General features: G+C 37.8%; 1 protein-coding gene across 10 annotated transcripts in view; it reads right to left on the bottom strand.

Annotated features, from left to right (window-relative positions):
* LOC123505755 (DNA-binding protein RFX2-like) overlaps positions 1-16,644 on the bottom strand; it is an 80,238-nt gene that overhangs the window by 15,322 nt on the left and 48,272 nt on the right. For 9 of the 10 annotated variants that reach the window (XR_006675248.1, XM_045257474.1, XM_045257466.1 and 6 more), the window contains 5 exons: positions 10,478-10,576; positions 4,703-4,884; positions 2,496-2,775; positions 1,905-2,081; positions 711-845 (listed from right to left, as the gene is read on the bottom strand). Coding sequence is in view for 9 of the 10 variants with exons in the window: in XM_045257474.1 (XP_045113409.1) it covers positions 711-845; positions 1,905-2,081; positions 2,496-2,775; positions 4,703-4,884; positions 10,478-10,576 (873 nt within the window). In the remaining variant the exon portion in view is untranslated. Of the gene's footprint in view, positions 1-710; positions 846-1,904; positions 2,082-2,495; positions 2,776-4,702; positions 4,885-10,477; positions 10,577-12,456; positions 13,691-16,644 lie in introns of those variants that run through there. The other variant, XM_045257482.1, reaches the window with a different exon arrangement.

Raw genomic sequence — 16,644 nt, 5'->3', positions numbered from 1 at the left:
GAATTTATTTAGTTATTTATTAGTCTATTTTATTCTTTGGAAGAGGGGAAGCTGGCCAAGAGGAGAGGAGGAGGAGAAGGAGGAGGAGGAGGAGGAGGAGGAGGAGGAGGAGGAGATAGGAGGAGGAGGAGGAGGAGGAGGAGGAGGAGGAAAATTGTGAAATTGCAAAAGAATTATTAGAAAGAAGAAGAAAAAGAAGAGGAGGAGGAAGAGGAAGAGGAAGAGGAGGAGGAAGAGGAAGAGGAGGAGGAGGAGGAGGAGGAGGAGGAGGAGGAGTAAAGGGTCTAAAACTGAAGAAAATGCATAAAAATCATTCTAAAAGTGAAAAACTCAAGAAAAAATGTCTTTAATGAAACAAGATAAAGTTTAGTCTCTCTCTCTCTCTCTCTCTCTCTCTCTCTCTCTCTCTCTCTCTCTCTCTCTCTCTCTCTCTCTCTCACACTCACTCATTCATTCATTCATTCTCTCTCTCTCTCTCTTCTCACTCACTCATTCTCTCTTTCTCTTTTTCACTAACACATTTTCTCTCTCTCTCTCTCTCTCTCATTCCTCATCTCTCTTAAAATGTTCTATCTACCTCTTCCTCCTCTTCTTATTCCTTCACCACCACCAACACCACCTCCTCTTCTTCACCACCACCACCACCACCACCACCTCTCTCTTCCTTACAACACCTCTCCTCTACCACCACCACCACCACCACCACCTACCTGCAGTACAGAAGAGGGCAGGAGAGAAGCCAAGTCACCCTCCTCATCATCTGACAGCTCACTTCCGGCACTCTTGCTTGTGTTGTTGTTGTTCACCAGCCAGAAGCGTTTCCACAGAGTCTCCACTGACGAAAACTGCAACAGGGAACAGGGACATCAGAGGGAGGGGTTTAATTAATATTGGGTTATTTTTGTGGTGTTTTGGTTGTGTTATAAGAGTTTTATTTATAGTTTTGAGGTTCTATTTGGTATGTTTTCAGTGTTTTTTGTGGTTCTAGTGTTCTTTTAGTGTTCTTGCAGGTCTTGTGATGTTAATTGTTTTTTTTTTAAGGGTGTTTTCTTAAATTATAAGAATATTTTTGAAGACCCCCCAATAACTTCCACTACACCCTGCCAAAATACAAAAACACCCTTCAAAACCCCAGAAACATCACACACACACACACACTCACGATATTTGGACTATCATATAAGATGTTGACTAATATAAGAGTGGCATTTCATTACATGGATAAAGATATGATGAAAAAAATCATCACAAGCATGAATGATACGCCCCAGGCTGGAATATGCAGCAGTGGTGTGGTCTCCGAGCTCTAAAAAAGGATATAAGAAAATTGGAAAGGATACAGAAGATTGCTACAAAGATGGTGCCGGAATTAAAGGACCTCACATATGAAGAACGACTGAAGGAAATGGGACTGCCAACCTTACAAGATAGAAGAGAACGTGGGGACCTAATAACAATGTATAAGATAGTAAATGATATTGAAAAGATAGACAAGGAAGACCTGGTGCTGGTGACAGAAGATGGAAGGACAAGAGGACATGGAAAGAAGATCAGGATGAGGCAGTGTGTGAAGGATGTTGGAAAATACAGTTTTTTACACAGAACGGTGGAAGAATGGAATGCACTGGATAATGAAGTTGTTACAGTACATAGTGTGCATACTCTTAAAGAAAAACTAGATAAATGGAGATATGGAGACAGGACACTATGAGCCCCACTCGAACCCCGTACAATACAACTAGGTAAATACACACACACCTACACACACACACATGAAGTGGTGTCAGCAACGAGTGTGCATAGTTTTAAAGAGAAATTGGATAGGTGTAGATATGGAGACGGGGCCACACCAGCGTAAAGCCCAGGCCCTGTAAAACTATAACTAGGTAAATACACACACACACCTGCAAGTTGTAAATAGCATCCAGGATTGTCTCACAGTGCTCTCTATACAGACTAGTGAAGGTGTCAAGGTGGGCTCTGGTGACGCCAGCAGGGAGGGGCCCAGGACCAAAATCGACCTCCTCAAACATGGGCACTGCTTGGCTCACATCTCCCAAATACTGTTGGTTTTGTAGTATCTGTGGGGTACATTAGAAGAGGTTAGGGTAGAGTACAACACATGATTTGAGGGTACTTCAAAGCACTAGAAAACATCACCAAACACCTCCAGACACCACCAAACACCACACAAACACCACAAAATATCCCAAAACACCACAAAACCCCCCCAAAACACCCTAAAACATCCCAAAATACCCCTAAAACACTAAAACACCCCAAACCTGAACACCAAAACACCCCACCACAAAATACTCCCAAACACCACAAAACACCCCAAAACACAACCACAACACCCTAAAACACCACCAAAACACCCCAAAACACTCCTAAAACAAACACCACCAAATACCCAAAACACTACCAAAACACCCCAAAAAATACACAAAACACCACCACATCCCAAAACACTCCAAAACACCCCGAAAATTTACCATAGGGGACGTTTCAGCCGAGACTTGAGTGTGGGAGTCATAATGTGTGTCTTGAGCTTTTGAGGGGCTAGACTGTGCGTTCTTCTGGCCTCCTGGGGACTGGTGCGGCTGTGAAGTCTGCTGTGTGGTCTGCTGTGGTAAAGACGACTGGCCTGATTTCTTGAGGGTGTTACAAGAGCCCTGGTGACGCACGGTAATGGGTGAACCGTCATCATTCACGTTGATTAATGGTGACGTTGGTTTGATCCTGATGCCGTAGTAGTGGTACTTGCTGTTGCCTCTGTAGGGGTTAGGGAAAAGACAGCTGGTCATTGGGAGGGCTTAAATAAAATAGGTAGATATTTGTGTGTGTTTAAGAGGGGAAAGACAGCAGGTCAGAGGGTGGACTTAAAAAAACATGTAGTGTGTTTTGGCAGACTGTTTGTATTACTGGGGTTTTTTAAGGGTGTTTTTGGGGTTCTGTTGATGTTATTGGGGTTTTTAAGAGTGTTTTTTGGGGTTTCAAAGGCTGTTTTTGGGGTTATATTGATGTTATTGGGGTATTTAAGAGTGTTTTGGGGTTTTCAAGGCTGTTTTTGGAATTATATTGATGTTATTGGGGTTTTTAAGTGTGTTTTGGGGTTTTCAAGGCTGTTTTTGGGGTTATATTGATGTTATTGGGGTTTTTAAGGCTGTTTTTGTGGTTCTATTGATGTTATTGGGGGTTTTTAAGTGTTTTTGGGTTTTTAAGGATGTTTTTGGGGTTATGTTGATGTTATTGGGGTTTTAAGTGTGTTTTTGGGGGTTTCAAAGGCTGTTTTGGGGGTTATATTGATGTTATTGGGGTATTTAAGAATGTTTTGGGGTTTTCAAGGCTGTTTTGGGGTTATATTGATGTTATTGGGGTTTTAAGGCTGTTTTATAGTTCTATTAATGTTATTGGGGTTTTAAGTGTGTTTTGGGGTTTTTAAGGATGTTTTTGTGGTTATGTTGATGTTATTGGGGTTTTAAGAGTGTTTTGGGGTTTCAAAGGCTGTTTTGGGGTTATATTGATGTTATTGGGGTATTTAAGAGTGTTTTGGGGTTTTCAAGGCTGTTTTGGGGTTATATTGATGTTATTGGGGTTTTAAGTGTGTTTTGGGGTTTTCAAGGCTGTTTTCTGGTTCTGGTGATGTTATTGGGGTTTTAAGGCTGTTTTGTGGTTCTATTAATGTTATTGGGGATTTTTAAGTGTGTTTTTGGGTTTTTAAGGATGTTTTTGTGGTTATGTTGATGTTATTGGGGTTTTAAGAGTGTTTTGGGTTTCAAAGGCTGTTTTGGGGTTATATTGATGTTATTGGGGTTTTTAAGTGTTTTTGGGTTTTTAAGGATGTTTTTGTGGTTCTGGTGATGTTATTGGGGTTTTTAAGAGTGTTTTTGGGGGTTTCAAAGGCTGTTTTTGGGGTTATATTGATGTTATTGGGGTTTTTAAGAGTGTTTTGGGGTTTTCAAGGCTGTTTTTGGGGTTATATTGATGTTATTGGGGTTTTTAAGTGTGTTTTGGGGTTTTCAAGGCTGTTTTTGTGGTTCTATTGATGTTGTTGGGGTTTTTAAGAGTGTTTTTGTAGTTCTGCTGATGTTATTGGGGTTTTTAAGGGTGTAGCAAGTATCTATGTCTGTAAATACCAAGCCATCCATCTCTGTGTCTGTCTGTCTGTCTGTAGCTAGCCATCCACCTATATCTCTCTGTCTGTCTGTTTATTTCTAGCTAGTTATCTATCTATATTTGTCTATCTGTCTGTCTGTCTATAGCTAGCCATCCATCTGTGTCTGTCTGTCTGTCTGTCCGTAGCTAGCCATCTATCTGTGTCTGTCTGTAGCTGCCCACCCATCTCTGTGTCTGTCTGTCTGTCTGTACCTAGCAATCTATCTATATGTCTGTCTGTGTGTCTGTCTGTCTGTCTGTCTGCTGCCCATCCATCTCTGTGTCTGTCTGTCTGTCTGTACCTAGCAATCTATCTATATGTCTGTCTGTGTGTGTGTCTGTCTGTCTGTCTGTAGCTGCCCATCCATCTCTGTGTCTGTCTGTCTGTCTGTCTGTACCTAGCCATCTATATATCTCTGTCTGTCTGTGTGTCTGTCTGTCTGTCTGTAGCTGCCCATCCATCTCTGTGTCTGTCTGTCTGTACCTAGCCATCTATATATATCCCTCTGTCTGTCTGTCTGTCTGTCTGTCTGTTCCTACGTACCTAGTCCCGAGGCGCCGAGTTCGCAGTCCGAGGAAAACACTTCGAATTAATTTTCCGAAGGACGCAGCGTTGACAGGATCCAGCTTGTGGTCGGCACAGTGGCGGAGGTAGTGGTTGTAGAGGGTGGAGCGCGGCAAACTGACCCCCTCCGCTGTCTCATAGTTGTCCATTAACCACTGGACCTGCGGATTGGGGTACAGCCATTAGGTTAGCTGAGGTGAGGTTAGGTTAGGTTAGGTTAAGTTAGGTGAAGTTAGGTTAGGTTAGGTTAAGTGAGGTTAGGTTAAGTTAGGTAAGGTTAGGTTAGTTAAGGTTAGGTGAGGTTTGGTTAGGTGAGGTGAGGTGAGGTTAGGTGAGGTTAGGTTAGGTTAAGTTAGGTGAAATTAGGTTAGGTTAGGTGAGGTGAGGTTAGGTTAGGTTAGGTGAGGTGAGGTGAGGTGAGGTGAGGTTAGGTTAGGTTAGGTTAGGTGAAGTTAGGTAAGGTAAGGTTAGGTTAGGTAAGGTTAGGTTAGGTTAGGTTAAGTTAAGGTGAGGTTAGGTTAGGTTAGGTTAAGTTAGGTGAGGTTAGGTTAGGTTAGGTTAGGTTAGGTTAGGTTAGGTGAGGTATAAATAACAGAGTAAAAAAATAATAGATGTAAACTATGTAAAATCCACCCATTAATAGACACCTTCCTCTAATGGTCCTTAAAAACAGGTAACAGGTAGAGTGATATATAATGGGTGAATGGGTAATGCATGATGGGTAATAAATAATAGGCAGTGTGATGCAGTAATGGATAATGGAGTAATGCATGATGGGTAAAAAAAATAATAGGTGATGCATAATGGCTAATGGGTAATGGGTTTATGAGTAATGCATGATGGGTAATGGATTAATGAGTATTGCATGATGGGTAATAGGTAATAGGCAGTGTGATGCAGTGCCGAGCGCATAACAGAGGTGATTATCTCTGGCATGGAGCTATACATTCCTCATACTTTCTCTAACCCTAAAGCTAAAAAGCCTTGGTTTAACTCTGCTTGTTCTCGTGCTGTCAATGATAGAGAGGCGGCTCACAAACGGTTCCGTAGCCATCCAACTGCTGAAACTCATGCCCTATATATTTCTGCCCGTAATCATGCCAAATCTATTCTCCAACTTACTAAAAACTCTTTCATCAATAGAAAATGTCAAAGTCTTTCCAATTCTAACTCCTCTCGAGATTTCTGGCATCTAGCCAATAATATCTCTAACAACTTTACTTCTTCGTCTTTCCCTCCTTTACTTCATCCAGATGGCTCTACAGCTGTCTCTTCTTTTCTAAAGCTGAACTCTTCGCTCAAACCTTTGCTACCAACTCAACTTTGGATGATTCTGGGCATATTCCTCCTACTCCTCCACCCTCTGACTACTTCATCCCTAAAATTAAAATTCTTTATAAAGACGTTTTCCTGGCCCTCTCTGGCCTTGATTCTCGGAAGGCTTACGGTCCGGATGGAGTCCCTCCTGTTGTTCTCAAAAACTGTGCTTCCGAACTCGCTCACAGCCTGGTCAAACTCTTTCATCTGTGTCTCTCTACTTCTATTTATCCTTCTTGCTGGAAGTTTGCTCACATTCAACCTGTCCCTAAAAAAGGTGACCACTCCAATCCTTCTAACTACCGCCCTATAGCTTTGATTTCCTGCCTTTCTAAAGCCTTTGAGTCTATCCTTAATAGGAAGATAATGAGGCATCTATCAGCTCACAACCTTCTCTCTGATTGCCAGTATGGTTTCCGTAAAGGCAGATCTACTGGTGATCTTCTTACTTTCCTAACTGAATCTTGGTCATCCTCTTTTAGGGACTTCGGTGAAACCTTTGCTGTCGGCCTTGACATATCGAAAGCCTTCGATAGAGTCTGGCACAAATCTTTAATTTCTAAACTACCCTCCTACGGATTCTATCCTTCTCTCTGTACCTTCATCTCCAGTTTCCTTTCCGATCGTTCTATTGCTGCTGTAGTAGACGGTCACTGTTCTTCCCTAAAACTATCAACAGTGGTGTTCCACAGGGTTCTGTCCTATCACCCACTCTCTTTCTATTATTCATCAATGATCTCCTAAATCTGACTCAATGCCCTATCCACTCCTATGCTGATGATACCACCCTGCATTATTCAACAGCGTTCAACAGACGCCCAACCCAACAACAATTAAATGACTCAAGGCGAGATGCTATAGGACGCCTAACTTCTGATCTTTCACTTGTTTCTGATTGGGGCAGAGAAAACCTGGTTTTGTTCAATGCCTCAAAAACTCAATTTCTACAACTATCTACTCGACATAACCTTCCAGACAACTATCCTCTCTTCTTCAATAACACTCAACTTCCCTCTCCTCTACATTAAACACACTCGGTCTATCCTTCACTAAAAATCTAAACTGGAAATTTCACATCTCTACTCTTGCTAAATCAGCTTCCAAGAAGTTAGGTGTCCTATGGCGTCTTCGTCCATTTTCTCTCCCTCCCAGCTGCTTGCTCTGTACAAGGGCCTTATCCGCCCGTGTATGGAGTATGGCTCTCATGTCTGGGGGATCCACACACAGCTTTACTAAACAAGGTGGAATCTAAAGCTTTTCGTCTTATCAACTCTTCTCCTCTAACTGACTGTCTTGATTCTTTAAGTCACCGCCGCAATGTTGCATCTTTATCTGTCTTCTACCGCTGTTTTCATGCTGTCTGCTCTTCTGAACTTGCTAACTGCATGCCTTCCCCTCCTGCGGCCTCGCTGCACAAGACTCTCTACTTCTTCTCATCCCTATTCTGTCCATCTTCCTAATGCAAGAGTTAACCAGTATCTTCACTCCTTCATTCCCTACACTGGTAAACTCTGGAACTCTCTACCTGTGTCTGTATTTCCACCTGCCTATGACTTAAACTCTTTCAAAAGAGGAGTGTCAAGACACCTTTTACGTTAACTGGACCCTCCTTTTAGATTTTTCTGTTTTTTCTCTTTCTACTTTTCTTTTAACAGGGCCTGGCAACCAGCGGGATTTTTTTTTCCAACACTGTGTTTGCCCTTGGCCAGTGCCCTTGTAATGTAAAAAAAAAAAAAAAAAAAAAAAAGTAATGGGGTGAGTAATTCATGATGGGTAAAAAAATAATAGGTGATGTATAATGGCTAATGGGTAATGGGTTTATGAGTAATGCATGATGGGTGATGGATTAATGAGTATTGCATGATGGGTAATAGGTAGAGTAATGGATAATGGGTAATGGACTAATGGGTAATGGGCTAATGGGGAGGCTGACTACTACTACTACTATCACAGCAAACCATACAGAGAGAACATGCCTTGCAGAGAATAATAGGTAAAAATAGGTACTAATGGGCAGTAATGGGTAATAATGGTTAAAAATATAAATAAATAAATAAATAAATGAATGAAGGAAGGAAGGAAGAGAAGAAAATGAATGAAAAAAAAGAAAAATGAAGAAAATGAAGAAAAAAGGAAGAATTGAAGAAAATGAATGAAAAAAAAGAAAAATGAAGAAAATGAAGAAAAAATAAAAATAATAATTGAAAAGAAAAATGAAGGAAATGAAGAAAATAAAAAAATGAAGAAAAAGAAGGAAAGAAGAAAAAATAGAAAAAGAAAATGAAGGAAATGAAAAAAGAAATTAAGAAATAGAGAAAAAATTAAAAAAGAAAAGGAAAAGAAAAATTGAAAAAAGAAAATGAAAAAATGAGAAAAAGGAAGAAATTAAAGAAAAAAAAAGAAAAGAAAAGAAAAAGAAAGAAATTAAAGAAAAAAAAAGACCAAAGAAAATAAAAATGAAAAATAGAAAAGGAAAAGAAAAGAAATAAGAAAAGATATGAAAATTTGACACACGCACACACGCACAAACAAACACGAGCAATTTTTTTTTTCTTTTCTTTTCCTCAAAAAATGCAAGAAAAAAAAAAGAAAATAAAAGAAAATAATAAAAACAATAATAAAAAAATAAAAAATAATAAAATAATAAAAATAAAAAAAATATAAATAATAATAAAAAATAATAAAAAATATAAGAAAATAATAAAAGAAAAAATAGATGGGAGGAAAAAATAATAAAAAAAATGAAAAAAAGGAAAAAAATAAGAAAAAAAAATAAATAAATAATTAAATAAATAAATAAATAAAAAAAGAAAATTTTTTCATGATACAATAAACAAAAAAAAAAAAAAAAAAAAAAAAAAAAATTAAAGGGAATATTTTTTGAATGATTAAAAATAAATAAATGAATAAATAAACAATTTTTTTTACATTAATAAACAAAATAAATAAATAAATAAATAAATAAATAAAAAAAACTGGCAATTTTTCACATTCAATATATATAAAAAAAATAAAAATAAATAAATAAATAAATAAATAAATAAAATAAATATTGAAAAGAAATTAACAAAGAAAAAAAAAATAATAATAATAATGAGAGAGAGAGAGAGAGAGAGAGAGAGAGAGAGAGAGAGAGAGAGAGAGAGAGAGAGAGAGAGAGAGAGAGAAAATTGAAAAAAATGAGAAAAAGAAAAAACAAGACATACAGACATACAGACAGAAAAAAGAAAGAAAATCGACAAAAAAAGAAAAAAACAGACATACAGACATACACAGAAAAAAGAAAGAAAATCGACAAAAAAAAAAAAAGACATACAGACACTGAAAAAAAAGAGACAAAAAGAAAATCGACAAAAAAAGAAAAAAAACAGACATACAGACACTGAAAAAAGAAAGAAAATCGACAAAAAAGACATACAGACATACAGACAGAAAAAAAAGAAAATCGACAAAAAAGACATACAGACATACAGACAGAAAAAAGAAAGAAAATTGAGAAAAAAACAGACATACAGACATACAGACACAAAAAAAAAGAAAATTGACAAAAAAGACATACAGACATACATACACAGAAAAAAGAAAGAAAATCGACAAAAACAAACATACAGACATACAGACACAGAAAAAAGAAAAAATCGACAAAAAAAGACATACAGACATACAGACAGAAAAAAAAGAAAGAAAATCAACAAAAAAGACATACAGACATACAGACAGAGAAAAAAGAAAGAAAATCGACAAAAAAAAGACATACAGACACAGGAAAAGAGAAAATCGAAAAAACAAGACATACAGACATACAGACAGAAAAAAGAAAGAAAATCGACAAAAAAAGACATACAGACATATAGACACAGAAAAAAGAAAGAAAATCGACAAAAAAAAAAAAAAACAGACATACAGACATACACAGAAAAAAAGAAAGAAAATCGACAAAAAAAAAAAGAAAAAAACAGACATACAGACATATAGACAGAAAAAGAAGAATTGACAAAAAAAAAGAAAAAACAGACATACAGACATACAGACAGAAAAAGAAAGAAAATCGACAAAAAAAAAAAAAAAACAGACATACAGACATATAGACACAGAAAAAAGAAAGAAAATCGACAAAAAAAAAGAAAAAACAGACATACAGACACAGAAAAAAGAAAGAAAATCGACAAAAAAAAAAAAACAGACATACAGACATACAGACACAGAAAAAAGAAAGAAAATCGACAAAAAAAAAAAAAAAAACAGACATACAGACATACAGACACAGAAAAAAGAAAGAAAATCGACAAAAAAAGAAAAAACAGACATACAGACATACAGAAAAAAAAGAAAATCGACAAAAAGAAAAAAAAACAGACATACAGACATACACAGAAAAAAAGAAAGAAAATCGACAAAAAAAGAAAAAAAAAAAAACAGACATACAGACATACATACCGTGGCGGGCGAGACTCTAGTGGCATGAGCAAGGTTAGCCTGGGCATCAGCATCGAGGGGGGGGCTGCCTCCACTCACCACATATGCCACCCCGTCCTCCTGCCGTGGGGGGGGTTGGGGGTGTCAGGTGTGGCTGTGCGCGTGCGTCACCCTCACACACGCACACACACACACACGCATACACGCACAAACGCAAACAAGTGGTGTTTTTAAAGTGCTGTTGTTTGAAAGTGATTTTCATTATTATACATGTGGAAAAAAGCAGTGTTTAGTTGTTGGCAAGGCACACACGCACGCATATACACGCACGCATATACACACACACACACACACACACACACGCATATTCACAACTCATTTCTTCAATATTCTAATTTATTTATCGGTATTTTTCATCTAATTTCTTCATTTATCAACATTTTCTCTCATTCACTATCTTATTATCTCTAAATTATTCGTTTTTTCTCTTATTCCTTCATTTATCAACATTTCTCTCTCATTCACTGTCTTTATCATTGTTTTATTTGTCTATCTCTCTTCATTATTCCTTTTTTCTCCTATTCCTTAATTTATCAACATTTCTCTCTCATTCCCAATCTTTTTTACTGCTTATCCATTTCTCTCTTCACTATTAATCGTCTGTTATCATGTTTTCTCTCATTTCTATATTTATCATCTCTCTCTCTCTATTTCTCATCTTCACTATTGTCTATCATGATTCACCTCTCATTTACGTATTTATCATATTTTTCTTCATTTCTCTGATCTTCATTATTAATCATGTTTTTTTATCTCTCATTTCTATATTCATCATCTTCCTCCTATTTCCCTCATCTTTATTACTAATTCTCTCTTATCTTATCTATCATTCACCTATTCTCCTATTCTATCCCTTTTATCTCTATTTCTCTAGTTATTTGCTTTACTATTCTATCTATTAATTGTCTTTATTTTAGTCTACTATTAAAAAGAGACATTTTAATTTATTGATATTTAAATGGATTCTACTAATTATGCTCGCTCGCTCGCTCGCTCGCTCTCTCTCTCTCTCTCTCTCTCTGTAGGTGCTAAAAAGACACTCCAAGTCAAAAAAAGGTGCAAAACACACACACACACACACACACACACACACACACACACACACACACACACACACACACACACACACACACACAATATGCAAAATTCCTTCATAAAATATGCAAAATCTATATAAAAAATTACTACTACTACTACTACTACTACTACTACTACTACTACTACTACTACTACTACTACTACTTATATTATGGCTATAGATTCGGACGTTTAGGAGGGAACGGTGTGTGTGTGTGTGTGTGTGTGTGTGTGTGTGTGTGTGTGTGTGTGTGTGTGTGTGTGTGTGTGTGTGTGTGTGTGTGTGTGTGTTCAGGTAAATAATTAAGATCAGGTGTAGCATGTCGAGGAGGAGGAGGAGGAGGAGGAGGAGGAGGAGGAGGAGGAGGAGGAGGAGGAGGAGGAGGAGGAGGAGGGGTGGTAATATGAGTCATGGTTACCTAGGTGAACCATGGACGCGCGCACGCACACACACACACACACACACACACACACACACACACACACACACACAAAGAACCAGTAAAATGTAAAAACCCTTTAAAAATTAGTGTGTGTGTGTGTGTGTGTGTGTGTGTGTGTGTGTGTGTGTGTGTGTGTGTGTGTGTGTATCTATCCATCTTTCTATCTATCCTTTATATCTATTTATCTATCTATCTATGTGTATGTATGTATGTATGTACGTGTGTGTGTGTGTGTGTGTGTGTGTGTGTGTGTGTGTGTGTGTGTGTGTGTGTGTGCGTGTGTGATCTATCTATCCATCTATCTATCAATTCATCCCTCTATCTATCCATTTATCTACGTATGTGTATGTATGTACGTATACGTGTGCGTGCGTGTGTGTTTGCGTGTGCGTGTGTGTGTGTGTGTGTGTGTGTCCTTACCAGAGCAACACCATGAACTGAGCCGCACTGTGTTATATTCGCGTAATAGACCATTGCAACACCACCACCCTGCTCTTGTGGTGGTCGCGTCACCCACACCACGCCGCCACCACCACCACCACCACCACGGGAAAACTCTTTGGGGTGACAGGGGGCGGCGTGGGAAGAGGCGTGGGATGAGGCGTGGGCGGGAGGAGGCGAGTCAATCAGGTCACGAAATGAAATGTTAGTTATGTTTGAGTATTTGGGCGTGGTGGTGGTGGTGGTGGTGGTGGTGGTGGTGGTGGTGGTGTGTGGTGTTGGGGGTGGGTTTAGTGTCCACCCTCCCTCTCGACACCAGCGCCAGGGTTGGGTGGCCGTCGCGGTGTTGAATGTTGGTTTGTTAGTGTGTTGTGGTGTTGCGGTGTTGCATTCCTGTTGTTGGTGTTCTGTTCTGTTTTTTTGGTGTTTTTTTTCAAGTTTTTTTCTTTATTTTTGGTTGTTTGAGGTGAGTTTTGAAGATTTGTGGTGATTTGAAGTTTATAGTGTTTTTTTTTTTTTTCTCCAGAATTTTTTAAGTTCGTAAAAAATCAAGTTTCCAGTGAATTTTCAAGTTTAGTGTTAAGTTTTCAAGTTTTTCTTTTAAACCAGCAAAATTTTCAAGTTTTGTGAATTTCAAAGTTTTCTGGTAAATCTTCAAGTTTTTCTCGTTAATGTACAAAGTTTAATGGTAAATTTTTTGAGTTTCACGATATTTTTCAAAGTTTTGTGATGAATATTCCAAGTTTTCTGGCAAATCTTGTTTCCTTCACCACTTTAGATAACAATTCATACCTTCCTGTAACACACCATTAAGCAGATCGTGTGTAACAATTGTACACTAACTAAATTTTCCGATTCACTATGATAACTATCTTTTTCATAAACCCATTTTTTTTTCAATCTTCCCGGCAAAACTTTCTATAAATTTCCTTCCCCGATAAACCTTTCTCTCTTTTTTTTTAATTATTGTACATTTTAACTTTTGTATTTCATTTTTATCACTATTTTTTTATAAACCTTCTTTTTTTCAATCTTCCCGGCAAAACTTTCTATAAATTTCCTTCCCCGATAAACCTTTCTCTTTTTTTTTCTAATTATTGTACATTTTAACTTTTGTATTTCATTTTGATCACTATTTTTTTATAAACCTTTTTTTTTCAATCTTCCCGGCAAAACTTTCAATAATTTTCCTTCCCTGACAAATCTTTCTCTCTTTTTGTAATAATTGTACACTTTAGCTAACTTTTGTATTTCATTTTGATAACTATATATTTTTTTACAAACCACTTTTTTTTTGGTCTTCTCTGCAAAACTTTTCGTAATATATTTATTTTTCTTTCTGACAAACTTTCTGTCTCTTTTTTTGTAATAATTGTACACTTTAGCTAACTTTTGTATTTCATTTTGATAACTATATATTTTTTTTACAAACCGCTTTTTTTTTTTGTCTTCTCTGCAAAGCTTTCTATGATAAATATTTTTTCTCTCTCTGACAAACTTTCTGTCCCTTCTTTTGTATTAATTGTACACTTTGACAACTGTTCTAATTCATTTTGATAACTATCTTTCTTGCAAACCACTTTTTTTTTTCAATCTTTCCTGCAAAATTTCCCGTAATATATATTTTTCTCTCTCTGACAAACCTCTTTTCTTTCCTTTGTAACAATTGGGCACTTTGGTAACTAACTTTTCTAATTCATTTTGATAACTATCTTTCTTGCAAACCACTTTTTTTTTCAATCTTTCCTGCAAACTTTCCGTAAAATAATTTCTTCTCAAACAATCCTTCTTTCTTTCCTTTATAATAATTGTACACTTTCTTAATTAACTCTTATATTTCATTTTGATAGCTTTTGTACGTACAATCTTTCCCGCAAAATTTTCCTTTATAGATTTTTTCTCTCTCTGACAAACCTTCTTTCTCTTCTTTACTGTGTGTGTGTGTGTGTGTGTGTATTCACCTAGTTGTAATTTTCCATGGCCTGGGTATCATACTGGTGTGTCCCCGTCTCCATATCTACACACATCCAACTTTCCTTTCAAACTCTGCACACTCCTCGCTGACACCACCTCCTCACTCAAACCATTCCACACCTCCACACATCTTTGTGGGAAACTATATTTCTTCACATCCTTCAAGCATATTCCCTTGGCTATCTTTTTTACTATGCGATCTCGTAGTTCTATTTAAATTTTCCTCTCTCAACATCATTTGCTCATTATGTTTGTGTGTGTGTGTACTGTACGCGTGACCAGTATTGAGAACACACGGCCCTCTCACCAGAACAGTTTTCCAAGGCCACCGAGATAAATAGCCGGATTCTCAAGTGTTTCTCTGTTTAATATTGTATGAATTTTGTTAATTTGACTATACAACTGTAAAAACCCTAAAGAAAAAAAAAAACCGCTCTGCTCTCATCACAAGTGTTTTCCAAGGCCTCAGAGGTGACCAGCTGGGTTCCAAAGTGTTTCTCCTGTTAATAGAAATGAAGAAATCTTGTTAATCTGTCACTACAACCCGTCTCACTTCAACTACAGCCTTTGGAACGTAGAAATCTTGTCAATCTGTCACTAGAACCGTAAAACCACACTTCAAAACCCGCGTCACTTCAACTAGAGCCTTTGGAAAGTAGAAATGTTGTTAATCTGTCATTAGAACCATAAAAACACACTTCAAAACCTACGTCACTTCAATTAGAGCCCTTGGGAATTAGAGAGGCTGTTAATCTGTCACTAGAAACGTCAAAACACACTTCAAAACCCGCGTCACTTCAACTAGAGCCATTGGAAAGTAGAAATGTTGTTAATCTGTCACTAGAACCATAAAAACACCCTTAAAAACCTGCATCACTTCAACTAGAGCCTTTGGAAAGTAGAAATGTTGTTAATCTGTCACTACAACCATAAAACACACTTCAAAACCTACGTCACTTCAATTAGAGCCATTGGGAATTAGAGAGGCTGTCAATCTGTCACTAGAACCGTAAAACACACTTCAAAACCCACGTCACTTCAATTAGAGCCTTTGGAAAGTAAAAATGTTGATAATCTGTCACTACAACCATAAAAACACACTTCAAAACGCGCGTCACTTCAATTAGAGCCTTTGGAAAGTAGAAATCTTGCTAATCTGTCACTACAACCATAAAAACACACTTCAAAACCTACGTCACTTCAATTAGAGCCCTTGGGAATTAGAGAGGCTGTCAATCTGTCACTAGAACCATAAAACACACTTCAAAACCCACGTCACTTTAATTAGAGCCTTTGGAAAGTAAAAATGTTGTTAATCTGTCACTACAACCATAAAAACACACTTCAAAACGCGCGTCACTTCAATTAGAGCCTTTAGAAAGTAGAAATCTTGTTAATCTGTCACTAGAACCATAAAAACACACTTCAAAACCTACGTCACTTCAATTAGAGCCATTGGGAATTAGAGAGGCTGTCAATCTGTCACTAGAACCGTAAAAACACACTTAAAACCCTACGTCACTTCAATTACAGCCCTTGGGAATTAGAGAGGCTGTTAATCTGTCACTAGAACCGCAAAAACACTTCAAAACCCGCGTCACTTCAACTAGAGCCTTTGGAATGTAAGAACCTTGTCAATCTGTCACTAGAAACGTCAAAACACACTTCAAAACCCGCGTCACTTCAACTAGAGCCTTTGGAAAGTAGTGAAAGAGGCGAGCGAGTGTTTTTGCCCTGCGTGCGCCACAGAAGAGCTCGTAGCGGGAAGTGAACGAGGCAGAGAGGCAGAGCGGCACAGACACACACACACACAGACAGGATTGGTTCGTGTTGTCGTGGTGATGGTGGTGGTGATGGTGGTGGTGGTGATAGTCTTGTCTGTACCACCCAATCTAACCCCGAATTTCTCTCTCTCTCTCTCTCTCTAGTTGTGTGTTCGTTCATATTTTGCTTTATTTCAGAGAGAGAGAGAGAGAGAGAGAGAGAGAGAGAGAGAGAGAGAGAGAGAGAGAGAGAGAGAGAGAGAGAGAGAATGAGGGCGTTACCAGGGCGACCCATTTCCTGTTTGAATGAGAGAGAGAGAGAGAGAGAGAGAGAGAGAGAGAGAGAGAGAGAGAGAGAGAGAGAGAGAGAGAGAGAGAGAGAGAGTTTAAGTAGTCACCATGGAGACTCAGTTACTATGGTCCCAGTGTA

This window comes from Portunus trituberculatus, chromosome 2, assembly GCF_017591435.1.
Source record: "Portunus trituberculatus isolate SZX2019 chromosome 2, ASM1759143v1, whole genome shotgun sequence".
Lineage (NCBI taxonomy): Eukaryota > Metazoa > Arthropoda > Malacostraca > Decapoda > Portunidae > Portunus > Portunus trituberculatus.
This window is presented reverse-complemented; position numbering and strand designations above follow the sequence as displayed.